The sequence below is a fragment of the Tenrec ecaudatus genome, chromosome X (genome assembly GCF_050624435.1).
Source record: "Tenrec ecaudatus isolate mTenEca1 chromosome X, mTenEca1.hap1, whole genome shotgun sequence".
In the NCBI taxonomy this organism is placed as follows: domain Eukaryota; kingdom Metazoa; phylum Chordata; class Mammalia; order Afrosoricida; family Tenrecidae; genus Tenrec; species Tenrec ecaudatus.
This window is the reverse complement of record NC_134548.1, coordinates 49103857-49130797: the sequence shown is the minus strand read 5'-3', so window position 1 is coordinate 49130797 and position 26941 is coordinate 49103857. Positions and strand designations below refer to the sequence as shown.

General features: G+C 37.1%; 1 protein-coding gene across 1 annotated transcript in view; it reads right to left on the bottom strand.

The window, feature by feature from the left end:
• The window catches only part of MAOA (monoamine oxidase A), a 70157-nt gene that overhangs the window by 35202 nt on the left and 8014 nt on the right, over window positions 1–26941 (bottom strand). Inside the window, exons 2-3 of the mRNA XM_075539522.1 lie at window positions 15073–15167; window positions 6072–6209 (exon numbers count right to left, since the gene is read on the bottom strand). Of these exons, the coding sequence (XP_075395637.1) occupies window positions 6072–6209; window positions 15073–15167 (233 nt within the window). The remainder of the gene's footprint in view (window positions 1–6071; window positions 6210–15072; window positions 15168–26941) is intronic.

Here is a 26941-nt window from a genome sequence, read left to right as displayed (position 1 = left end):
AAGCCTGCGGTTTCAGTCATCGTTGGCATAGAAACCTGGAGTGTAGGGCTCTGGGAAAATAGAACCAACTGGAAACTTGGTTGCTGAGCTAGTCCCATCAGGAAAGCCTAGGTTCTTTTCAATAAATCTTTATCACACAATTCTCTGACAACTAACATGTAGTATATATTTTGATTTTTGTTTACAGAGATCAAGGAAAGCAGGGTGAAAGTAAGAATGTGTGGGTGTGTAAATTGATCCCTCCAAAGCAGTTTGACCCTTTCTAGCAGTGTTCTTTCTCTCCACACCTCTCAGGCTACCTACATTACTAAAAACTAGAGAAAACATTGGAAAACAAAAAATGGAACAAGACTTGACCCTGTAATATTACAGGGAAATCTCTACAAGGTAGTAAAATTCACTAATGAAACAAATTAATTTACTGGTGTAACTAATAAATCAGTCAATCCACTGTTTAAGTCTCTTTGTGTCTACTACACCACTCAAAGGAAAAGAACTGATAAAGAGAGTGCTTTAAATGTATCTGCATGATACAACCTAAAACCCACCCTTTAGGTAGAAGATAAGATTAAATGAAAATAATATCATAAGTCTGATATAATCTCAAATAAAGCTATGTCAAATTTATAACATTTGCAAAACTTGTGTGCTGTAAAACCTGTCAAGTATCTACTCTTCAAAAACATACAAGCCAGAAATTAATAAACTAGAATTTGAATAGGAATTCTATTCACAAGATCCATGGAGCCTAATAGATGGGTAGTGGCTGTGAATGTGGTTCACTGACAGAATCAAACTCAGATCTCCTATATGAATAGGGAGAATTCTGCTACTGAACTACTAATATCATGATAGTTTCCTAATCATCATAGAACATTCACTACACTATTTTTCATTACAGAAATGCCATGGTTTATCAGGCACACCAGTAAAAATGAGGCACTCATCAGGTAAACACTACTTGCTGTCAGATGCATGTTGTTGTGATGCTCAAATCTATGTCACTGGTATTTAAAATGTCCAAAAAGTCACTCATGGTACATAAGTTCCATGGGAGCTTTTAGAACAATAACAGACTATGGAGAAGGAATAGATTGTCTATTTCAGAGAGATTAACCTCTAACTGATCCACCAATGTATTGCCTTACATTGTTGTCTGCTTTGGAGGGAAATATGTGCTCTTTGGAATAATAAAGAAGATAGAAGATAATTTAATAATAGTAAGGATAGTTTCCACCTTTCCTTAGGAGAGATTTAAGTGAAATAATGAAAAGGACAGGGTTTAGCACTTAGAGTGTTTATCTGTAAGTACTAAAATAAAGCTTAACTATCCAACATCAGGTACTTAAATGGTAGCTGTACAGTTGCTACATTCATAACACAATAGCCAATCCATAGTGATTGCAATATAACCAGTAATTACACTGTTTTTTCAGATGTGTAAGCCAAAGGACAAAGCAAAATAGTCCTCAGCGCTGCATATGGGAACACAGGATGATCTGAGAGTCCCAAAAGGGACCAGGACTAGAGTCCACACCCACACCAAAGTCCATGATACAGCAAGAAACAACACAGAAAAATGGGAAGACTTTGACCCGAATTCCAGCTCTGTGGCCTTTAGAAGTCTGGGCAGGTTACTTGACCTCTGACCCTCACTGTAAAACACGGCTAAGGCCCTGTCTAGTAGAATCCCTTGTGACAATGAAATGAGCTAATGGAGGCTAGAATATACTCGGAGCTCAGTGAAGGATATTTATCATTATCATTACTACTATGGGAGTGAACTGTCCTTGAGGAATAAAAAATTGTGGCCATGATATAAATGTACTATTTATTGTCCAAATGTACAGTCATAGCATGAGAAAAAGCCTGCTTCTTACTGTGTTCAATAATTATAATACATTATTACCATTACCATTATGATATGCATAATCAAGCAATGGCAAAGATCCAGGCTACTAAGTTAAGTGATGCAAGATTCCTTTCTTCAGTAGAATATGAGACAATTCACAAAATATTTGTATTTTGTCAAATAAAAATAGGGTAGAAGTTACTACTAATGCTTGAAGCAGAACCTTATCAAAGCACTGATAAGCACCCAAATTTCTACAAAGTAGGATTCCCTGAGAAGCACAGAAAATTCCGGTAGTGTTAGAAAACCACATGTAAAGCTATTTAACTCTAAGATCCTGTCAGGAGGGCTGAGTTATCAGTTGATAACTTTCAGGCAGTGTCAACTGCACATTCTCATCTTGGCCCATCTTGCTTCCATTATGAACAAAGAACAGCTGAATTCATCACAAAAGCTGGTTATTTTAAAAGTCATTTTCAAAAGCTTGCCTTAGCATCTAAATTTAGAGTTGGCATGGCTGGGAGAGAGAACAAAGATAACTAGTTTGAGGACATACCTACAGGCTCACAGTTTTTTCTTTAAAAAAATGAATTGCCCTTAAGAAAAGCATGACAGCTGTAAACCTTATGTGTCACAGTAAAATTGTGACATAGGTTTGTCAATGGTTGCTGATCTCCAAACATTTTCTCCAGGCCACCTCTAGATTGGTTGAAGACACCAATCCTTTGAGCTTGCACTTAACTGTAAGGCCTAACACAAGAATTGTTTGTTCTTAGGTTCAATCAGGTCTCATGAAGCGGTCCTTCTTGATACTCTCATAAAAGAATCATTGAAGATAGACATGCTACAACAATATATGATGAAGAATTAGATGTTGGTACCAGGCTATCATAAGGAATAAGGCCTTTAAAAAACAAAATAAAATCATTGGTTTTAAAAGCTGGTCTTAAAACAAATTGCCATGTAAGTGAGGTGTCAGCAAAGCTCACATGGAAGAAGCACATCACACTGTGTGATCCAAGGATTGTAAATAATAAAACCAAGGAGAGAATTGTATTAAATTCTGAATACCCAGTTTTTAGAAGGGTATGGATGATAGTGAAAACCCAAAATCCATTTGCAGAATCTCCACAGGGATTAAGCCTCCATTGAATTTTCTCAGACGAGTCTATCAGAAAGATATAGTTAGGAAGATATAGTTAGGTTGAATTTTGACAACTTATTACTGGCAATTCCATTCTTGGAAACAGTTTTCAAATTTTCCTTTTTACCCATTTTAATCATTCTTCTTTCTTATGGATTTAAGTTTTATGTGTTTTATTTTGTTGTTGGGGGGTATATGATTTTCTTTGTATGCAAATCACTCAGAGCGAGTTGCTTGATGCTTGCCTAGAAGGAAAAATGTGTGCTACAAAAGCTCTGCCCTGAGGAGCTTTTTTTCTGTTTTTCTTGGGGGGTACCCTCTCATATATGTCAATAAACTTTAAATAGTAGCCAAATACTTAACAATTTTTACCATCTAAGGACTCCCTTTAACCAGTTGTCACTGAGGAGATTGGAACCCCAAGTAACCCACATATGTCAGAGTAGAACTATATAGCTGATTTTTCAGAAAGGCCTTTCTTTCAAGACAGCCCTGGTAGACTGAAACAATCAACCTTTTGGCTTGTGGCCTAGCACTTAACTGTTTGCACCATCCAGAGGAACACTAAATTGGAAGAGATGAAACTAAAAGACAAGCATTCTTTCAATTAACTGTATATGCTCTTCTTTTGAGTCAACCTTCAATGCATACGAAGGTGTTAAGCAAAAAAAATTCAAATGTTGGAGGTCTAGCAGATTTCTGTTCAGGACCCTCAGTTTCCTTTTCTAGACTGTGTATTTGGATAATTAAAGCATATGTACTCAGGAGTTAGAGTTCTTAGATGATATAAATGGTTAAGTACTTAGCTACTACTAACTCAAAAGTTAACTACTTGAACTCACCCAGAAGCTTCTCCAAAGAAAATCTGGGTTATCTACTTCCAAAAGATCAGTCATTGAAATCCCTACTTTGAAACCCCCAGAATTGACTTAAGGGCAACTGATTTGGCATTCTGGGCTTCATTCAGATTTTTACTACTTTTATAGCCTTGTCAAGTCACTTGATCTCCCAAACTCAATTTTCTCATCTGTAAAATGGAGCAAATAATGCCTGCCTAAACTTCTGGGTATAAGGATTAAACAGTCTACAAGGTTACCATGAGTCATAATTGACTTGATAGCAATGGGTTTTGGGGTTTTTTTGGTATTTATATACAAAGCACTTGGTTTTTTTTACTGGTAGCCTCAAGATAAAATAAAAATCTCTTAGCACCTGAGTGTTAGGAGGAAAGAGATTGTGGGCTTTTTGTTGTTCTTACTGTTCCTATAACCCATCCCACTGCCATACAATAAATTCAGGCTCAGAACAACAATAGCACACACTAGGTACAACAAAACAAAATACTGCTCAGTTCTGCACCATTTTCATGATCATTGCCATGTTTAGGCCATTGTTGCAGTCACTGTGTCAGTCTACTTTGTAAAGAGTCCTCTCTTTTTTTTTTCACTGATCCTCTATTTACCAAGTATCATGTCCTCCAGGGATTGTTCCTTCCTGAAAACATTTGCAAAGTACATGAGATGAAGTCTCAGCATTCAGCCTTTTAAGGAGCATGCTGCCTGGACTTCTTCTAAGTCAGATTCGTTCATTCCTCTGGCAAATTCCAGGAAAATCATCATAGTAATTTCTTTCCCAGTTGTACTGGCAAGTAAATATACATGGCTGCTTTTGCTTCACTTTTCTTTTGGAGTGTTGATCGTGTCAGACTGGTAGTTAACACATCTCTTCAACAGCAATGCCTTTGGCAGTGGGTAAATATCCTCCAGAACCAGCTGTGCTCTAAACCACTGCACTACAGTGTACAATCACAGGAACTCAGAAAACACTCAAATATGACCACTGAGCTCCAGTGTCACTGGCCACCATCACTGCTCCTCTGGCAGCAGCGCCTCACAGGGACAGTAACTTAAGGCAAAGACTTTGATCTCTTTCTGTGCATTACTGGTGATTATAGATGTAAAAGTACTAACTATTTTTGTTGCTGCTATTATTATTACTGTTCATACTTAACACTTCAGAGAAGCAACATTATGCTGTGTAGAAAAGAAAAAATAGGGAAGCAAATTTGCTTTCCTTTTCTAGTGTGGCCTATTGAGGTTACCATTCTTAAACCCTTCCATAGTTCTTTACATTAGCTTCAAGCTTCCCTTGACCTCTGAAGCCAGTTTCCACCTCTATCTCTATTCCAAACCCATACAAGCATCCCAAACCACACAACTATTAGAATTTTCCAAGAGTCCTCATCTCCTCTGAAAGCCCTTGCAGACTCCTTATGTTTAATGACTGCCTGGAGTGAGGTGAGAGTTAGAAGCAGCTATTAAGAAACAATGTCTGGGAATCCTGATATTAGAATGAGTAAAGGCCTCGCCCTAGAGATACCAGTTGCAGGAAGTGAACTGCAGTGTCAGATCGGAAACTTGATTCCTTCAGGCCCATTTCCAGACTCCAGTCTGTTTGGTCTCAGTATGAAAGAATAACACTGACAACAGCTACAGTGGACATAAGCAGCTACATTTAAACAATCTCTTGTTCAAATGGTAGGAAATTACACAACTGATTTAGACTTCCCCCAAATCAAGGCCAACTGCAGAGGAAATTATCAGTGTTCAAAGTAATACGTAGCAAGAATGAGAATTAACTTTTTAAAATTCTGAAGATATAAGCTCAATACTGTTTTCATTGGGGCCTTACAGTTTGCCTCATAGGTGTCTTAGGGGTTGCCTGAGACTAGGGGGAAGTGTGTGCATGTGTGCTCCAATTATGAGGAAGGTGAGGAAAGGCAGCTAAAAAACTCCCATCCCTACTCCGGTGGGACTTGCGTACATGACCCATGTGTAGTCTCTGAAGGTGAATGATACACAGAAGGACCAAACTGAAACATACTAATGTGATTCTAGGCATTCACAGGGATATTTTGCTTCATTAATTTTTAAAGAAAAAGAAAATATTCCCCTTAAAGTCAACAGCTTTTTTGAGTGTCTTAAAGGAAAAAAAATATTAGAACTGAAAAAAAGAAAGTAATATTTCTCAAACAAAATCCTCCCACTGGACACTAGAATAAAACCCCAGGCTTACCTTGACATACTGAACAAGGCGCTCACTGATGTTCACTTTGTATGTCTCCAAACCCAACTCCTTTGAAAGTCTTAAAATCCTGTTCTGGGTTGGTCCTACGTAAGCTCCTCCAACATCTACATAATTAACATGTTCATTCTAGGAAAAGGGAAAAAGAAGTCAGAATACTTTAATTAGAACTTGAAGCAACACTCCAGTTATTTTAACTTCAAAACTTTTTTCTTTAAACGCAAAGTACAATTGAAAATAGTAATTCTTTTTTCCTTTTTTCCTCCACTCAAGATCTGGAGAATGACATTCATCTCTAAGTGGTCCCATTTGGATTGGTAAGGCAAATTCAGCAATAAAATGTATAAAAAGCAAAGGAAACTGAAGTATATCTTTTGGTCTCAATCACTTTTAAAGCCTTTTAAGTTATTATTTTTCTATAAATCATTTTATTGGGGACTCTTACAGCTTTTATAACAATCCATACATCAATCATCAGTTGCATCAAGCACATTTGTGGTTAGGTTGCCATTATCAATTTCAAAACATTTTCTTTCTACTTAAGCCCTTGGTATCAGCTCCTTGTTTTTCCCTCCCTCCACGATGCTCCCACCCTTGAGAACTCTTGATAAACTATAAAATATTGTTATTTGCATATCTCACACTGTCCACTGTTTCCCTTCTCCCATGTATCTGTCATTCGCCCCCCTCGGATTGTGTGTGTGTGGGGGGGTATACATTGATCATTGTGCTTGGTTTTCCTTTCTGCTACTTTTACCTTTATCTTCCCCGTCCTCTCATAGTATCACTACTCCCATTATTGTTCCTGAGGGGTTAATCTCTCCTGGATTCCCTGTGTCAACAGCTCTCATCTGCACCAGCGTACATGTTTTGGTCTAGTTGGATTTGTAAGGTAGAACTGGGATCATGATAGTGGAGGGGAGGAAGCACTAAAGAACTAGAGGAATGTTGTGTGTTTTGTGGGCACTAAACTGTACCCTGGATAGTTCATACCTTCCTTGTGACCCTGCTGTGTGGGGATGTCCAATTGTCTGCAGATGTGTTTTGGGTCTACACTCCAACTCCCTTCATTTGCATGGATGTAATTGTTCTGGGTCTTCTGATGCCTGATACCTGATCCAATGACACCTTTTGATCACATAGGCTGGTGTGCTTCTCCCATGTGGGATTTGCTGCTTCCTTTGCTAGGTGGCCGCTTCTTTACCTTCAAGCCTTTAAGAACCCAGACACCATATCTTCTAATAGCCGGGCACCATCAGCTTTCTTCACCACATTTGCTTATGAACCCATTTTGACTTCAGTGATCATAAAAGGTTATTAGAACAAAGTATTCTTGCTTTGAGGAAATGCATAAGTAGAGGCCCAGTGTCCATCTGCTACATTGATACTTACTATATAAATATATGTATATAAGCCTATCTCCCTATCGTTCTATATTCATATATTTACATTTATACATGCCTATATTTATACCTGTATAAATGTCCTTTGTCTCCCAGTTCTTTCCTCTATTTACTTTTACTTTCCTCCTGTTTCACTATCATATTCAACCTTCATTTGGCTCTCAGTAATTCCTTTCGGCTACAATGCACTTGTTCAAACCCACCAGGGGTTCTACACCCTCCTTGCCATCAATTTCAGATGCCTTGTTCCCTTGTCCCTGGGTTTGTTGGCCCCTCCCTTCCCTTTTTCCTACCTCTTCCTCTCCCCTATCTCCCAGGAACCATTGGTCCCATTGTTTTCTCCTCAGAATTGTTTATTTTGTCTATCTTATACAGACATAAAAAAAAACCCCTATAAATAGTTTCAGGTCATCCTGCTGACCCTTATGAATGTTTTCTGATTGAGTTTGTTGAGATGCCAAACCCTGCCCGCTGAGTCTAAAATAATTATTATATTATTATTATTAAGTTATTATATGTGTTTTTCATCTGTGTTACTGTTAGTTATAATTAGATCTTAAGCTAGTGATAACTAAAGATAACTAAGCTGAATTCCTTCATGTACAACAGTGAACCATCAAATCAATCCATTCTGATGAGCTCTTTATTCCATTCTAAAATACTTAATAGGAAAAGTACAAAAAGGTAGAACAAGTTCATGGACCTAATAAATTATTTACAAATATGCCAAACACCTTTCCTAGCTAATTAACTGTTTGCTTTCCCCTATTAGAAGTAGTTGTATACACTTTCCAGCTTTTTTCCTCCTCTCCATGATTTAGTCAATGGATTGAATATTGTAAAGCTCCAGCTCCGCCACTATTTTTAATAGTGCTCTACATTTATTATCAGTTCTTATTCATCTTACATTTTCTCCTCGGTTGTCTGATTTTTGTGTGTGTACCACTCACTACATTTTTTTAAATGTAGAAATAGTTTAATTCTGAAGGGATTTATTCCTATATTTCTCAGAAAGGATTTATCCTTGCTCCGGGTCCTGGCACCTGTTCACAATAACAGCGCTACCTAATCTTAGTCCATTTTTATATCTGAAGTTATTTGCAGGTAGGCAGAACTGCATATGTAGCTTGATCTCTTTCAGTTCACCCTTACTCATATTAGACAGTCCCACCCAAATTACAAGGAAGTTACAATATTTGGAGAGCTCCACACTTGACTTTTTGTCACCTTAACTTTATAAGACTACCAAAAGCACTGTTTAGACTCTTAGCAGCTTCTTCAATGGTCTTCTTCACTCGTTCCCACTTCCAGAAGCAAAGTCGGTTACACCCTCTCTGCATTTCAATGTTTCTAAACATTGATATAGTGATTCTTCACTGCCTGATTGGATCTCTACTATGTTGAGGATTTAGGTGTGAATGCATGTGTTAAGTGTATAAAGTATAATTTGCTTGTTCCCAGAAAATTGAGTTTGGTATCACTGAACTTGATCTCAGCATAATCCAGCCTGATATTATCTTATCTGTTGTAGGATATTCTTTGTTAATAGTTTGTTTATTGAGCTTGAGATTAGCCTGTTAGTTTTGTTTTTACAACTAACTTTGTTTGTTTTTGAGTTACTCATGCCACTGAGACAATCCATAATTTGGACCATGAAGGGAGGAATCAATCAGAGGTAACAAAGAAACAAAAAGCTCCCGGAAAGGTTTATAAGGGGGGAAAATTACACAGGGAATATCTCAAGGAGTACTAAGATTAAAAAGTGAAAAAAAAACGGACAACGGAAACTAAAGGAATCTGAAGGAATGTGAGACATAACCCTGTAAGACACCTATAAGCCCCAGTGTAGCATCACTTGTGTTGGAACATGAAGGTCACTGTTTTTTAGGGGGAATAGTAAAGGCAGAAAGTGTATAACAGCTTTCTTTCCCCTAAATAGGAAAAGTATACCTATGTAGTAGTGTACTGCTAATCTGATTAATTAGTAATCATACTCTTCTATGTACTCTGGGAGAGTTGTATAGAAAGAGAATCATCTATTCTTTGAGAATTTGGTCGAAAATTTTGCAGAGCACTTAGTGTTTTCTATGTGGAAAAATTTTACAGATTCAATTTATTTTGAGGTTAAAGCACTACTCATATTTTCTTAAATCAGTGTTAATTTAATAACTTGTATTTTTATAACATATACATTTCATATATATTGATTTAAGTTCTAACCACTAGGCATTGCAGAGATTTCTTTCTCATATACTTCAGGAACACTATAATATCATACTCAATATACAATAATTCCTGACATATATTAATGAAACAGATTTTCTAGGGCAATAACATAGATGGAACAAGCATGTTAGAATTTTCATTTCCTTTTACTAACTAAAAAAAACACCTGTCCTAAATCGGGTATTTTCAACATGACAGGTAGACCTATTTAATAACCAGGTTTTAAAGATAAGAAAAGCAGGGCTAAGGGAAAATGTAATAACTATCTCCAAAATGAAGGAGGTTTTTCAGAAAATGACAGAAGAATCATATCTAATATGGTTTTATATATAGAGAGGGGGAGAGAACAAGAGAGAGAGAGAGAGAGAGAGAGAGAGAGAGAGAGAGAGAGAGATTTTACTCTTCTAGAAAAATTCAGATTAAAATAAACACACTTTTAAATTATAATTTGAAGTTTTAAGGGAATCTAATACACATTTAGATTATATCTCATGGCTCTGATGAGTAAATGGAAATTTAAGGTGCTAAGTGCACTTCACAAAGATGAGACAGTATATTGGGCCAGTACAAGAGTTAGAGCCCCAGTAGAATCTTAGTAGAATCCCTAAATCAACAGACTGCCAGTCGACCACATTGGAGGGAAGTAGCTGGAAATTCTCCAATAAAATAAATCAGGATTGACATTAATTTAAAGTAAACAGGAAAGTACATAGAGTAGAGCACTATTTCTCAAACTAATGTGCAAATGAATCTCCAGAGGATCTCGTTAAAATACAGATTTTAGAATTTGAAGGTCTGGAGTGGGTGGAATAGTAAGTTATGTGTTGAGCTGCTAACCAAATGGTCAGTAATTGAAACCACAGGAAAAAGTTAAGATGTTCCGATCCCATAAAAACGTACAGTGTTAGAAACCCAAAGGGCAGTTGCATTGTGCCTATAGGGAACAAAGGAGTCAGGATTGACTTGATGGCAGCGAGTTACAGTAAAGTAGGGGTGAGAACTCAGATTCTTTATTTATAAAAAGTTCCCAAGTGATTCTGATGTAGTCAAAAATAGCAGACTACAGTTTGTAGAGCAAGGTTACAGGACACTCTTAAAGCTATGCAACATGCAAAAGGACAAGTACAACAAGAGTCCCCTGAGGTGATCTTTAAAAAATGCAAAAGGGGCATAGGGAAAAGGTTACTGTATATTAACATTCCTGGGGTGAGGTCCAGACAGTATGACAGGGGCCAGACCAAATCCAGGGATACATATGGCAGCCAACTCAAAAGGAGGGGGAAAAAAGAAATGGGTAGCAGGGGAACAGGGTACTAACCCACCAAAGGGGAGGGTACTGTTTATATCTCCATAGGGAAAGAGGGACCAGGCTTCAACCCAGTGCTGGACAGCTGACCCTCCCCGCACAAAAATTTACTTCAGAGGGCAGCATTGAAGCTACTGCACAGGGAGAGGGACAGTCTGATCAGGGCACATGGGAGCAAATGAAAGAGGAGGAAGAGAGAGTGGAGCATATCCAGGTCCACCAAGCCTTGAGGATAATATCCATGCTCAGAGTAGTCAATGAACAGAGAGGACCATATGGCCGGCCCCACTAGGAGACACGACATCCTTCACTGACCCATAATGGAGAAACAGTGTGGGAATTGCGTCTGATCTGACCCCAGCACACCGAGGCAAAACACTAAGGAGGTGCAACGTAACAGCAAGGGGAGCAGAACAAGGAAGTCTCAAGGGAATACCAAAAATAGACTTTGGGGCCAGGGCGTGGCACCTCATCAGACTCTACCGGAAATCACTCCTAAATGTCAACAAACAGACCTGGAACTATTTACAGGCTTTTCTTTTCTTTTTGGTCACTGGTTTGTTGTTGTTTTCTTTTCTTTTCTTTTGTGCCTTTGTTTTGCTCTGTCTTGTTTTTATGCATATTATTTTCTCTGCAGGTCTATCTAGATAAAATAGGCGGGATAAACAATCTGGAGGAGAAAACAACAGAACCGGCAGTTCCGGGAGGACATGGGAGAGCAGAAGGTGAGGGGAAGGGAATGATGTTCAAACCCAGGACAAAGGAACAATAAGTGATCCAAAATCAGTGGTGAGGAGGATGTAAGAGGCCTGGTAGGGCTTGATCAAGGGCAATGTAAGCAAGAGGAATTAATGAAACCCAAATGAAGACTGGGCATAACAGTGGGACAAGAGGAAAGTAAAAGGAATTAGAGGAAAGATCTAGGAGGCAAAGGGCATTTATAGAGGTCTAAATACAGGCAGGTACATATGTAAATATATTTATATATGATGAGGGGGAAATAGATCTATTTTCATATATTTCTAGGTTTAGTATTAAGGAAGCTTATGGACATTGGGCCTCTAACTCAAGTACTCTCTCAATGCAAGAACACTTTGTTCTATTAAACTGGCATTCTATGATGCTCACCTTCCACACACAATCACTGAAGACAAAGCAGGTGCATAAGCAAATGTGGTGAAGAAAGCTGATGATGCCCAGCTACCAAAAAAGGAAGTGTCTATGGTCTTAAGGGCTTGAAGATAAACAAGCGGCCATCTAGTTCAGAAGCAACAAAGCCCACATGAAAGAAGCACAACAGCCTGTGTGATCAGAAGATGTCGATGGGATCAGGTATCAGGCATCAAAGAACAAAACATAACATCATAGCAAATAAGGGGGAGTATGGAGAGGGGACCCAAAACCCACCGGTAAGCAACTGGACATCCCCTTACAGAAGGGCCACATGGAAGAGAGCCAGTCAGGGTGCAGTGTAACAACAATGAAGCATACAACTTTCCTCTAGTTCTTAAATGCTTCCCCCGCCTCCCCCACTATCATGATCCCAATTCTACCTTACAAATCTGGCTAGACCAGAGGATGTATACTGGTACAGATAGGAACTGGAAACACAGGGAATCCAAGACAGATGAACCCCTCAGAACCAGTGGTGATACTGGGAAGGTGGTGTAGCAAGGGGGAACAGATTACAAGGATCTACATATAACCCCCTCCCTGGAGGACAGACAACAGAAAAGTGGGTGAAGGGAGACGTTGTACAGTGTAAGACATGACAAAATAATAATTTACTAATTATTAAGGGTTCATGAGAGAGTGGGGCTGGAGAAGGAGGGGAGAATGAGGAACTGATACCAAGGACTCAAGTAGAAAGCAAATGTCTTGAGAATGGTGATGGCAACAAATGTACAAATGTGCTTGACAAATGTATGGATGGATGTATTGTGATAACAGTTGTATGAGCCCCCAATAAAATGATTTTTTAAATCATCAGCAAAAAAAAAGCTTTGCAAAATGAAAATAGGCCTATACAGCTAAAGATTAGCAAGAAAATAGCAAAAGATTAGTGTGGCATGGTATGGATGAAAGAACTAGTACAATATTCTACTTTCTATAACACTTTAGTTTACTACTCCAGTGTGTGTGTGTGTACACATATATGTATATGTGTGTATGTAGGTAGGTAGGTAGGTAGATATATATATATATATATATACACACACACACACATATATACCCTTTCCTATCATTATGAGTTAGAAATGACTCTATGGCAATCAGTAGCATATCTATTTACATAAAGTAGCTGGGAATGCTAAATACTTGCTTTTCCAGACTCCCTAGGTGGTAAGCGACCTTATTCTGGCCAATGAGACTAACACAAATGTCTGCTAGAGTCTCCTGGTAAAAGAATATTTGTTGCAGGTAAGACTAGTTCTACCTCATTCCGTCTCCTTCCTGTTCTCAATAAGATTTTGATATTTAGAGCTGTATCATCCACCTTGTTACCACAAGGCAAAAAGCCAACATGCAAAGAATGAAAGCAGAAAACATACTGAACCAGAAACTGTGATGACAAAGCTGATATCTGAACCAGCCTGGATTACCTACTACCAGATTTTCTTATGTGAAATAATCAAATGTTTTTATTGCTTAACCCACTGTTGTCATTGCTTACATCACTCTGCTATGAATCTGATACATCTTCTACCATATTTTTCACAACAATGGAAATAGCATACATGAGGATTTCTAGTCCCATAAGGAGTTAGTCTCCAAAACACATATGGGCATTTCTACCCCGTCATATAGGGTTGCTATGAGTTGGAATAACTTGAAGGTAGCAAAATGCACATAATACAAATGAGTATAGGAAACTATCATGCATGGGGTTGTACAGCTTGAAAAAAGAAAATTTAACCCATACATTATTTGAGTTATGGATGGTAATTAGATAAATGTTTCCTTATCCTCTAGTCACTTCAATAGTCCAATACTATTCTTATTGCTTATCTCCTAGCTTTCAACATTCTATTTGGGGGCTCTAGTAAAGATTGTACTCATCGCCTTCTAATCACCAAACACAAGGAGCCTCTTTACTTCTTCATCCCATGTCAAATGCTTGCTGTTTCACTTGTTGATCATCCCCTTCTCATCCTTCCATTGACTTGCACTGCAATGTTCCCTAGTCTTACCCTCCTCCTCTGCCTCTACTGCTTCTCTGGCTTCTCTGCCTATATCTAACCTTAAATCAGCATGCTTGGCCAACTTCCATCTTGCACCTTGTTTCCCTCTCATTAAACATCCTCTCTCCTTGAACTTTCATCAGTCCCCACAGATAAAATTGTATGTAATCAACCCTTTCTAGAATAATTAATCCACTGCCAATGAGTCAATTCTGATTCATATACATAATACTATGCAGAGTTTACAAGGTGATAAATTTTAACAGGAGAAGGCAGCCTTCCAGAATGGTAATATATCTCCAAATCCAAAAGGCAATGCTCTAGTAAAAACTAAGTTCCCTTCTCGTATCTCGCTAGATGCTACCTGAGCAAAGCGTGTCTTATGTAGTAGAACACCTTTCAAGGAACAAGAGATGAAAGAAAAGTTATACAAAAATATACTACACTTAATCCTGCTTAAAGCAGCCTACTAACTGAAGTGTGAGTCTTTGCATAAGTAAGCATAAAATTTATAGCATGTTTACATGCATGTATGTGTACAGATGAGGTGGAACAACCCCCCCCCCCCCAAAAAAAACCACACCCAAACAAACAGAAAAAGCTCCACTGGACAGAGCTTTCATAGTATGCATTTTTTCCCACTAGAAAAACATTTAGCTACTCACTCTGAGTTAGTGCATCTAGTGGTATTGCCTGGGAAGGTTCTCTCTGGTCATAGAGAATTTTTTTTGTCAAAGCAGTTTCGCTTGAAACTTGTTTTTGTGATGGATTTCTGAGACTCTAACTCTTTATGGAAGTAGAAATCTCTGTCATTCTCCAACATCAAACTTCTAGTTTGCAAGTTATTTTATAAACAAAGTGTGAAAATCACTTACCCTCACGGTGTATGTTCTTCCTCCTACTCTGTCACGGGCTTCTAAGACCAACACTTTCATATCATGTTCAGTCAAGAGTTTGGCAGCAGATAATCCTAAAGGGAAAGCAAAATAGAGGATCATATTAACAAATAAATACTAAAGAGCCAAGATTGAAATATGCAAACCGGTATATGAATAATCACACAGAGAAGAACAACTCTAAATAATTTTATAGCTCATTTCTTAATAAAGCTTAAAGACAAAAGGAATTTCAGACAAAACTATAATTTAAATGGTGATAAGATTAGTATTACTATTCTAAGCTGTAGTGTGGGATAAAACAAAGTCAGCCTGGCACCCTTGATAATCAGGATTTTTGACAAGGGAATAAGGAAACTTAGATGAGGCCAGAAAAATGAGGTTAAGTAAAAGCCCTGTTGTTCTAAATATGAATTGGAATTATTAGTACAATCAAGGATATATTCTATCTAAAAAAATACAGTTTTAGTCTTGCTCAGTGAAGAGGCCTCCAAAAAATGCTATAACCTATATAGTAGCAAAAAGCACTCCCAGCTCCCATTCTATGGTTTCAAAAAAATCCATTCAAAAATAATATATATTTAAAATGAACAAGGGACATATATAAACCATAGATATACAAATGGATTTTGAGCTTGAACTTAATTGTAGCCCTAATCTAAGAACAATTATTTCTTATGACATTGTACTGCTCAATTCCTATGCCCACGAAGTCATCACTAAAGATATGGATGCTATAGCAAAGTGTGGTAAAAATAAAAAATAAAATAAAGCAGATGGTGCCCGGATATTAGAAAGAATAGCATCTGTAGTGTTAAAGGCTTATTTTGAAACAAGCAGCAGTCTAAGTAAGGTATCAGCTAAGTCCACACAGAAGAAGCACACCAGCCTATGCGATCCAAGAACTGTAAATAAATAAATTTCAAACTCAGAGGAGGGAGTGATATTAGAGCTTAAATTCTAAACACCTGGTTAATAGAACAGGAACTCTGACAGTATAATGGTTACTTTTGGGGCTACGGTGCTCAAAGTCAATAGTTCATACTCACCAGTCGCGGCACAGGTGAACTATGAACCATAAAGAGTTAGAGTCTCAGAAACTCACAGGGGCAGTTTATAGAATTGCTATGAGTCAGCATCAACTCGATGGCAGTGGGTTGTGTATAGATGACAGTCAAAGCCCCAAAGTGGATTAAGCCTCTGGTAAATTCCCTCTAAGGACAGGGATGGGAAAGCCTTGTTACCAGACAGTGGACATTGTAGGATAGATTATTGCAGTTGTATTTAGGTCAAAATGTGACACCTTTCATTTGATCTCCCTCTTCATCCAATGTATAAGTGTTCCAGTTTTAATATTTCTGGCTTTGTTTTCAATTGAAGTTTTGGGGCATGTGTGTGTGGTTTTTGTTTTTGGTATGCTTTTCTGTAGGTGAAACCCAATATAAGTAAGCCTGTATACACATACACTGCTGGTATGTGATCCAATCATGCTAATATCAGTTATTAAAACTATAGACACATATCCCTTTGATAAGCAAATCCATACCTAATAATCTCTCTCATATAAATTCGACACCTGTATACAAAGTACTCCATACAAGCTAAAGGCATTCTGCAAAATACTACACAACTACTAAAAAGAATAAAGGCATTTTAAAAATATACCAGGTGAAATAACTTCAGATCTCTGTGTTTATTATGTACCGCTAACTAACAACAACAATGACAAAACCACTTCCTTAGAGTCAATTCCTATGCAGGGTTTCTGTGGCGGTAAATCTTCTTGATGGCAGATAACCTCGTGTTTCTCCCTCAGAGCAGCTGGTGAGTTTGAGCCACTGACTCCATAGTTACTAGTCCAATGCTTATCCCACAAAAGATACCAGGGCATATGTCCATAAATAATACAGGAAATAACTGAAAAGGTATACAAAAAGCTGAATTACCAGAGTTTTCTTTCAACATGTACTGTTAGGGGTCTAGTATAGAAAAGATATTAATTTTACTTTATATATTTGTTTGGGCTGTTTTAATCTACCATATACATAAATTTAAGGAACTCTGGAGGAACTGCTGGGTAAACACTGGGGCGCTAATCTCAGGTCAGTGGTTTAAACCCAGATGCTCTACAGAAAAAGATGAAAAGCATTGGAAATCGTATATAGAGATGCTATGCACTGAAAATCAGCTCTCTAACAGTGGGTTTGTTCTTTGGTTATACACATGTTTATATAAATGCCACTATATTTCCAAAGAATAAACTTTTATACAAACATTCATATTAGAACATATTTTTATTCAAACTTATTTTACCCTTTAAAATACTTTAAAACATCGGTTTCAACTGTAGATCATCTTTATTAGAACTATTTACATAATGAATAAATACACAACTACTTATTTTTACACCTTCACAAGTATCACAGGGAATTACTTATTTCATCTACTCATTCAACAAACATTATGATGTTCCTCCTAGGTCATAGGCACCAAGTGAGGGACTGTGAATGGAGTGGTGAATATAACCAAGCCCCTGTTATCATAAAGCTTACATTCCAGTAGGCGCGATAGGCAAAAACATAGAAAAAGAAATATTTTTGAGTAATATTTTTTAAGTTTGAGTAATATTAAAAACATGAAGTGCTGTAGTAAGTAAATACAGCAGAATAAAAAGGGAGAGATAGATATGATATTAAATAACAGACCTGAATGAATTAAGATAGAATAGATTAACAAATGTGGTATTATACACAAAGAATATTTTCCAGTCATAAAATGAAGTTCTAATATATGTTACGACATTGATGAACCTTGAAAACGCTGAGCTGAATAAAATAGGGCAGACAAAAGGACAAATTTTGTGTCATCATTACTATATTAAATATATAGAATATATAAATCCAAAAAAAACACCAGAAAGTGGATTAGAGGTTACCATGGACTAGAGGAGGGATGGGGCCACCTGGTTTGCTAAATTATCAATCCCAGCTAATATCACATACCTCACTAGAGAATAGCAGTTGTAGCCATCATATTAGGGATGAATTAATTAAATGTTTGACCAAATACAGTAGGCTAATTTTTAAGCTGATCATTTTGTGGGGCCAATGGCCCATGAAGGATGTTATAATATCCAAAAGGCCTTTGGCAGAAAAAAAAGTTCTCAAACCCCGGGAAGGGGATTATAAGTGTTACTGCGTATGCTTTTGGAGTTTCTGTTTGTGGTGATGAAAAGGTTTGAAAATAGATGGTGGTGATAACTGCACGGCATGGTGTAAATAATTTATTTCAATACATTGCACAATTAAAATGATCAAAATGCCAAAATTTTTACATGTATTTACCACGCCAACACATAATCACCCTGGCAGCTGTGGAAAAAAAGTGTTTATAAAAGAACAAAAGGGGAAGGAAGCAGAAAAACCAAATTAAATTATATGGTGGCTTAGATAAGGACAAAAGGCCAAGATGGCATGGATAAGGTGGCAGTGGTTGCAGTGGTAGGAAGCAGTCAAATTTTGAGCTTATTTTGAGGCTACACCCAACAGGATTCACCACTTGCATAAACATACTGTATTATGAAAGAGAAGAAGCAGTCCTAGATTGGTAACTAGAACAACTAGTAAATAATGATGTCATTTGTTAAGATTTTTAAATAGCCAGCATAAGAGCGAATGCTACCTATTTCAAGGATCTACATGTGACCTCCTCCCTGGGGGGCATACAACAGAAAAGTGGGGTGAGGGAGACGTGGGACAGAGCAAGATATGACAAAATAATAATTTATAAATTATCAAGGGTTCATGAAGGAGGGGCTTGGGTGGAGAGCAAAAGTTTTGAGAATGATGAGGGCAATGAATGTACAAATGTGCTTTACACAATTGATGTATGTATGGATTTTGATAGGAGTTGTATGAGCCCCTAATAAAATGATTTTTTTAATGAGGAGCTGATACCAAGGGCTCAATTAGAAAGCAAAAGTTTTGAGAATGAAGATGGCAACAAATGTACAATTGTGCTTGATACATGGATGTATATATAGATTGTGATGAGTTGTACGAGCCCCAAATAAAATGATTGGAAAAAATATGGCCTTGCTGATACAAGGATGCCAGAGACAGTGTGATAGAATTCTAAAGATCAATGGCTTATCCATTGCAAATACCCTTTTATCACAATATAAATGGTGACAATACACATGGACATCACCAGATTGAATACACAGAAATCAAATAGAGAATATCTCTGGAAAGAAAAAGGAGAAGCTCAATGCAATCAGTCAGAACAAAACCAGGAGCCAATCCCAGAATAGACCATCAGTTGCTCATTTGCAGGTCCAAGTTGAAGCAGAAGGAAGTTAAAACAATGGCACAAAGTAGAGTACAACCCTGAGTATGTCCCACATGAATTTAAAGACCATCTGGAGAAGAGATTTGACATATTATAATATCAAGGATATTATATAAAAAGGAAACAAAAGGTCATTTTAAAAGATAGAGTAAAAAGAAAAGACCAAAATAGAAGACTCTGAAACTTGTTCTTGAATATAAAGTAGCTAAAGAAAATGCAAGATACTACACTTGATCACAGCCAAAAGGCAGAGAAACAGTGATTCAACCAAGGTGCTATTCTTAGCACCTATGAAACACACATCATTCCTCTAGTTCCTGAACGTTTTCTCCCCTCATGCTCCACCCCAATCCACTATCATGATTCAGTTCTACCTTACAAATCTGGCTAGACCAGAGAACACACATTGGTACAGATAAGAGCTCTAGCCACATGGAATTCAGGACAGATAAATCCCTCAGGCAGTAGTGGTATCATAAGGGTAGGGGAATGGTTGAGAAGGGGAAGCGGGGAGAAATGGGTAACCTATCAATCACAAGGTTGGATACGTAGCCTCACCCAAACCCCGGATGGTTGAGACAAATAACAATAATGTGGGTGAAGGGAGAAAACAAACAGTGTAAGATATGAAATAACAATAACAATATATAACTGATCAAGGATTCATGAGGGTGGGAAGGTGGGGAAAAAAGAGGAGCTTATATCAAGGGCTCAAGCAGAACATGTTTTGGAAATGATTATGGAAATACATGCACAAATCTACTTGATAAAATTGATATATGGAATGTTATAAGAGCTATAAGAGTTCCCGATAAAATGATTTTTTTTATTTTTATTAGTTATTAGCTTAACTAATAAAACATGTCTGACTTGGGAAAAAAAGGGAGAGCGAATGGAAGAAATGATGGAGTAAAAGAGCTGTACAAAAGAACTCAAAGTATAATTTAAAAAGACAATGTAAAGTATTACAATGAAATATAACACAATGTGGAGTTAGAATACCAAAAATAAAAAACACTCAGCATTTCTCATGGTGAAAGAGTTGAAGGAAAAAACCAAGGCCCGAGTTGAAATCAATATTGATTCTAATATGCAAAATATTGAGTGATGGTCTCTGCATGGAAGTATTGCAAAGAATTACTGATTGTAAATAATAAAAGTCTAAAGGAGGGAATGGTATCAGAGCTTAAATTGTGAGTGGCTGGTTTGCAGATGGCTGTGGGTGACAGTGGAAACCCAAAATTCATTTTTGGGGTCTACATATGGATTAAGACTTCAGTGAATTCCCTCTGATCATAGTTGAGGGCTATGAATAGCCCTGTTATCAGACAGAGAGCATTGTAAAGTGGATTATGGCACATGCTGTTAGGTCAAAATGCAGTAGCTTATCAGTTGATCTCCCTTTTGTTCCATTTTAGAGTTGTTTCTGTTTTTTAAAAGAAGTGAAGGGGAAATACAGTTGGATTAATTTCATGGTGAATTCCCTCTGACCATGGACCAGGGTTGTGAATACCCTTGTTATCATGCAGAAGGCATTGGGAAGTGGGTTGTTGCAGATGCAGTTAGGTTAACATTTAGTACCCTATCATTCAATCTCCTTTTTGATCCATTTAAATTTGTTCTAGTTTTTAATGTTTTCTGCTTTCTTTTTGATTGAAGTTTTTATCTCTTTTACTTTGGTATTGTGGGTTTTTTACAAATGTTTTCCTGTATATGAAACCCAAAATAGGTAAATTTATAGAGGTAGAATCTGGATTAATGGTTCCTTGGGGCTTTGGCAAGGAAAGTAGGGGAAATGGGGAGCTAATAACAATGTCAGTATAATAATGAAGAAAATGTTCTAAAACTGATTTTGGTGATGTTTGTGCAACTCCTCTTGTGGTGACTGAACTACTGAATTGTATGATATGTGAATTATATGCCAATAAAACTGTTGAAAAACATAGAACTGGTTGTTGTTCAACCATTTCAGGAGGTAGCAAGTAATTAAGAATCTTTAGTATTGAAGGAAAAAGTCAAAGATGCATGGAAGATTTGACCAAAAAAAAAAGCCCTAGGAATTGTAATGTTCCAACAGATGCAAACCTAGAGGTGCTCATTCGTCTCTGTCAAGTAATTTGTAAGACAGCTACATGATTGACTAACTGGAAGAGATTCATATTTGTGCCTATTCCAAAGAAGTGATTCAACAGAAGATAGAAAAAGTTGAATAATATCATTACTATCACACGCAAATAGAGTCTTGCTGAATAAAATGTTTAAAATGCTGCACCACTACATTTACAGGCCAGAAAATTAAACCGATTCAGAATAGGATATGGAAGAAGGTATATCTTTAAGGATATCAGATGAAGCTTACCAGGAAGCAGAAAATAAGAGAAAGGTGTCTACAAGTATTTTATTGACAATATAAAGGCATTCAACTATATGGATTATGACAAATTATGGATATTAAAAAATCATGCATCTTCTAGACAGAAGTGTACTTACACAAAACTTGTACATAGATCAAGAGGGAGTTAGTTGAAATGAACAAGGAAATACTGCATGTTTTAAAATCAGAAGGTGTGCAGCATGGTTTGTAAAATCATTTTACCATACTTCTTCAATCTGTATGCTGAGCTAATAATCCAAGAAAGTGGCCCATGTGAAGAAGCACATGGCATTGGGATTAAAGGAAGACTCACTACCAACATCACTTGCTGAAAGCCAAGAGGCCTTGAAATGCTTACTGATGAAGATGAAAAACATCAGCCTTCAGTATGGACTACATCTCAACACAAAGAAAACAAAATCCGCACAATAAGCAGCAGCATGATAAACAGAGAAAAGACTGAGGTTGTCAAGTATTTCATTGCTGTTGTATTCATGTTCATGACAGTGGCAGTGAAGAAATCAAACGATGTGTTGTCCTAGGTAAATCGGTTGCACAAGACCTTTTGAAACGGTTAAATAGCAAAGATGTCATTTTGAGGACAAGCTTGGTCTGACCCAAGCCATAGTATTTTTTACTCAGATGAATTCTAAATCCGGACAATGAATGAAAAAGACCCCAGGACATCATGGTTGGTAAAGTAGAAGTAAACAAACAAGAGGAAGACCCTGGATGGTATGACTTGACACAACGAATATAACCATGGGTTCAAACATAACTTGTGAAGATAGTGAGGGACCAGCCATTATTTTGTTCTGTTGTACATAGGGTTACTATGAGTCAGAACATACTTGGAGGCATCAGACAATTTAAGAAAAATTGATGCCTTCGAAATATGGTATTGGTGAAGAATACTGAATATATGATGATCAGCTAGGATTAATATATCTGTCTTAGAAGAAGTATAGCCAAAATGTTCTTTATAAGCCAAGATGATGAACCTTCAGCTCTGATCTTTTGAAATGTGTTCCGGAGGAACTATTCCCTGGGAAAGAACATAAATCTTGGTAAAGTGTTAGACCAGTAAAAAAGAGAGAGCCTCTCAATGATATGGATTGACACAGTGGGCACAACAATGGAATGGTGTAGGGCTGGGCCGCATTTCACACTGCTACTCACAGAGTCACTATGAATTGGAACACACTGGATATCACCTAGCCACCACAACTAAGAGTGAGTTATAGGGAACGAGCCAATAGTCTGATGCTTTGAATGTATTGTTTGAGATGTCTAAGTGAACTAAATGGGTGTTGTGATTCCTTGAAGACAGAAACAACTCCTATTCTCTTTGCTTCTCTAGAGGAGAGCCTGTCACTGTGCAGGAGCTCTGTGCAGATCTGTTGTAATGAGAGAAGTACCACAAGAAAATAAAACTATGCTATTGTGGATGAGGGTAATAGGGACATTTCTAATGTCACTTGGATTAATTTTATCTCAAGCAAATTAGAAAAAACTGACAAGGATAGGGTACCAGGTAATTTTCATCTTCATACCTAATAAGTCAGCAGATTCTAAATACTACTAATACATTTTCTGGCCTTTGAGCAAGTATTGTGCTTTATAGTAGAAAATTACAGAAGTTACCAATCAATGTACAAACAAACCTGTCCCTTAGATGAACTCTCTCTCTCTCTCTCTCTCTCTCTCTCTCTCTCTCTCTCTCTCTCTCTCTCTCTCTTTCTCTCTCTCTCTCTCTCTACTTTGTGCTTCCTTTCAGAAATAATTCTGTTTTTGAAAATGCTATATCTTCTAATTCTTTTTGATAAGCTAAAAAGAGAATGTTGTCTCAAATGATAACTACTTCAATTAACTTCAATTTGCCCTGAATTCAACAGACTGGTTGTCTAGACAGTCCTAATTTATTTGATTATTGTTCAACATTCATCTTCACTTTAGATAAGCAGATCTCACCCAAGTTAGGGAATGCAATTACCTCTTAATTCGTTATTTTCTCCATTATTTCACTGACACTTAAATCAGGCAGGGTGCGCTACACTGCTAAACTCAGATTTTGCACTCTTGGGAAGGACTGTCATCTAAAAACGATAGCTTCTAGAATGTTTTATGAAACACAAGTCCTCAAGGTGTTCTGGGAAAATATCAGTGTTGATGAAGTTGGGAATTTTTATTATTTTTTCCTGGGAAATGAATGATACACACAAGTAAATTTATGGCCCTAAGAAGTCCTGAAGTAAAGAGATCCATTTAACTTCACATTTCCTCACCTCTGCCTTTTAAAATACCTCAAAACACATTGTGAAGGTTCTTGGCGAGCAAGACCTACAGCATAAGCTTGGCGTGTTGAAGCAAAGCTTTAAAGCAGCTACTTATGCTCTGTTTGCTCTTATCATTCAGTCTCTTTTTTCCTAAAAGTGATATTTTTCATTTTGACATTCATAACCACCGAGGGATAGGTATCATTTGTGCTACATAATAAAGTTTTTTAAAAATTAACTCTCCAATGAACTGGTCTGTGGTCCACATTAATTCTTACATAACTCCATAGTGGACCTCTTGGACTGAACACTGATAAAAAATATGTGGCAGTTTTAGAAGTAATGTCCATAGAACAGAAAAACAGTGATTAAAAACCCTGAACTTGCCTAGTGGGAAAAAAATGTCTATAAGGAAACACAGAGTAACTGCTCAATCAATAATTAGATATTGAATTAATGAGTCAGTTAATACATGTAAGTATGCAAGGGGAAAAGCCTTTAACTGAAGCCATTGCTCACATTTAATCTGGAAATGGTCTCTTTAAAAATGGTCTTCATTATGTTTCAGAATGTATTCAAGATCAACACTTCTATCAAGCATTGCTTCCTCTATGAAATTGTTTCCTTGCCACACATTGCCTCCATATAAAATGAAATGCTCCTCCTTTCTCTGTCCTGAAACCAAACTCAGCTCCTAACCAAAAGTCTGGAGGTTTGACTCCACACAGAGATATCCGGGAAAAAAGGCTTGGTGATCTATGTCTGAAAAATCAGCCAGTGAAAACCCTATGGAGCAGTTCTAGTCTGGCCCAAAGAGGATCAGTGTTGACTCAACACTAAGTGGATTTCTTATGGATCCTTGAATCACCTCCAATACCAACAGCATATCAAGCTCATAGTCATAAGCCCTCATACACAGAGGAGCCCCATCCCTTACTTAGGTCACTGGATAGATAAATGAACTGATAAACTAGGGAATACCCTCAACCCAAAACTTCTCTCTTCCATTTTGGCCGAAATTTTGTCAAGTGATATTTGTCATTGATGATTTTGATGAGTTACAACACATGCACATTAAGTCAAGAACGTATGCTTGCTATCCTTCACCAATGTTTTTGCCCTCAATTTCGCCAAACATGGTTGTGCTTTTTCACCATTTTTTATTATTAGAAAATGTAAGAAGGGTTACAGAAAAAATCAGTTTTGCATTCAATAATTCATACAGATTTTGTTTCAAGTCACTGATTGCAATCTCCACAACACCTTATCCCACTTATTCCCTGTGTTTTCTGGATGTATTCTCCCTTCTTTTCTAACCGTTTGAACTTTGTTCTTGGGGAAAATGTTGCATTTTTGAACACTAATAGTTGATTGTCCTATCATGCATCTATTTCCTAGTGTTGTTGTTCCTTTATAGAGCATGGAGGTGAGTTCATTGGCAGACCTGAAAGGTGACTAAGGGGCATTGTCTTGGGCTTCCACTAGTCTTTATCCAACCAGTAAGTTTTCTGTTTTTTGATTCTGAGTTTTGTTCCACATTTTTCCCTACTCTACAACCTTCGAATGTGAGATCTTTCTAAGAAGCTGTAAGCAGTCACAGTCTGGCTCTCCTGGTCTCAGTTCATGGAGACAGATGTTTGCATGGTCAGTGGGACTGTTGCATGCATCTTCAGATGTAGCCACTCTTCTTTCCTCCCAACATGGAGACAACAGTACTTGCAACTTGGATGGCCACTTATGAGCCTTTAAGACCTCAGTTGCTACTCACCAATGTAGGATGTAGAATATTGTCTTTGTGCAACTATGTTATTGCCAACTATGATGTTCCCTGGGACCATGTCACTGTGGTTTTAATGAAAGAAGTACTGGTGCCTTATATTATAGCATGGGCATTTTGATTATTTCTATTACAATGTAATTATAATTCCTAGTATCTGTTTAATAACCTAAAGAATCCTTTTCATTCTTATTTTTCATCACTTCTGTGAAATCTTAATATCAAATTACTTACACTTCTCGGGCCATGATGCTGAAGAGGTTTCCATAAGATCAAATGTTTGTAAGCCACAAAGGAACTATCACTAATGAAAAGCATACATCTATTTAGAGAAGAGGTCCATAAAATTTATAAGATTTTCAAAAGGTCCTTTGATCCAAAAGGTTAAGAATCACTGATGTAAACAATTAAGACAATCCCACATATTTTCCTAAATATACTAGGAATGAATTTTTCAAGAAGAAAATAAGTTATTCATATGAAAATTTTATTTAACAGCATGCACCATATTATTAAATGTAAACATTAACAAAATAGAAAGATTCCACTTAGTGTATATATATATATAGTCACTGTTATATATCTTTATAAAGTATTATATATAAATATAAAGTTGATAAAGTGTCCTATATATTCACTAAGTATTATATATATTCATAAAGTGTTATACATATATAACTATAAAGTTGACAAAGTATTTTACATATATATAAAGTTCCAAGGTGGTGTCAATAGATGATTCAAGTCTACCCATAAATAACTTAGAAGAAAGGCCTGGGAAGCCCTTCTTTAAAATCAGCCACTGAAAACCCAAAAGAGCAGAGTTCTACTTTGACACACATGGGGTTATCTTGAATCACAGTCAACTCAATGGCAACCAGTTTTTAAAATATATAAATTATTTTGACCCAAGTCAACAGATTCTAAGCCATCAAACCTCAAAATAAAGCTGTTGTAATAATCATCAATGAAGTTCTATGAGTAATACAAGAGATCGATTTCACTGAGGTGGGAAATGAAACGAACACTGTCCTACCAGTCAGTATTTTAGGAGCTTAGGGTCAAGTTGTA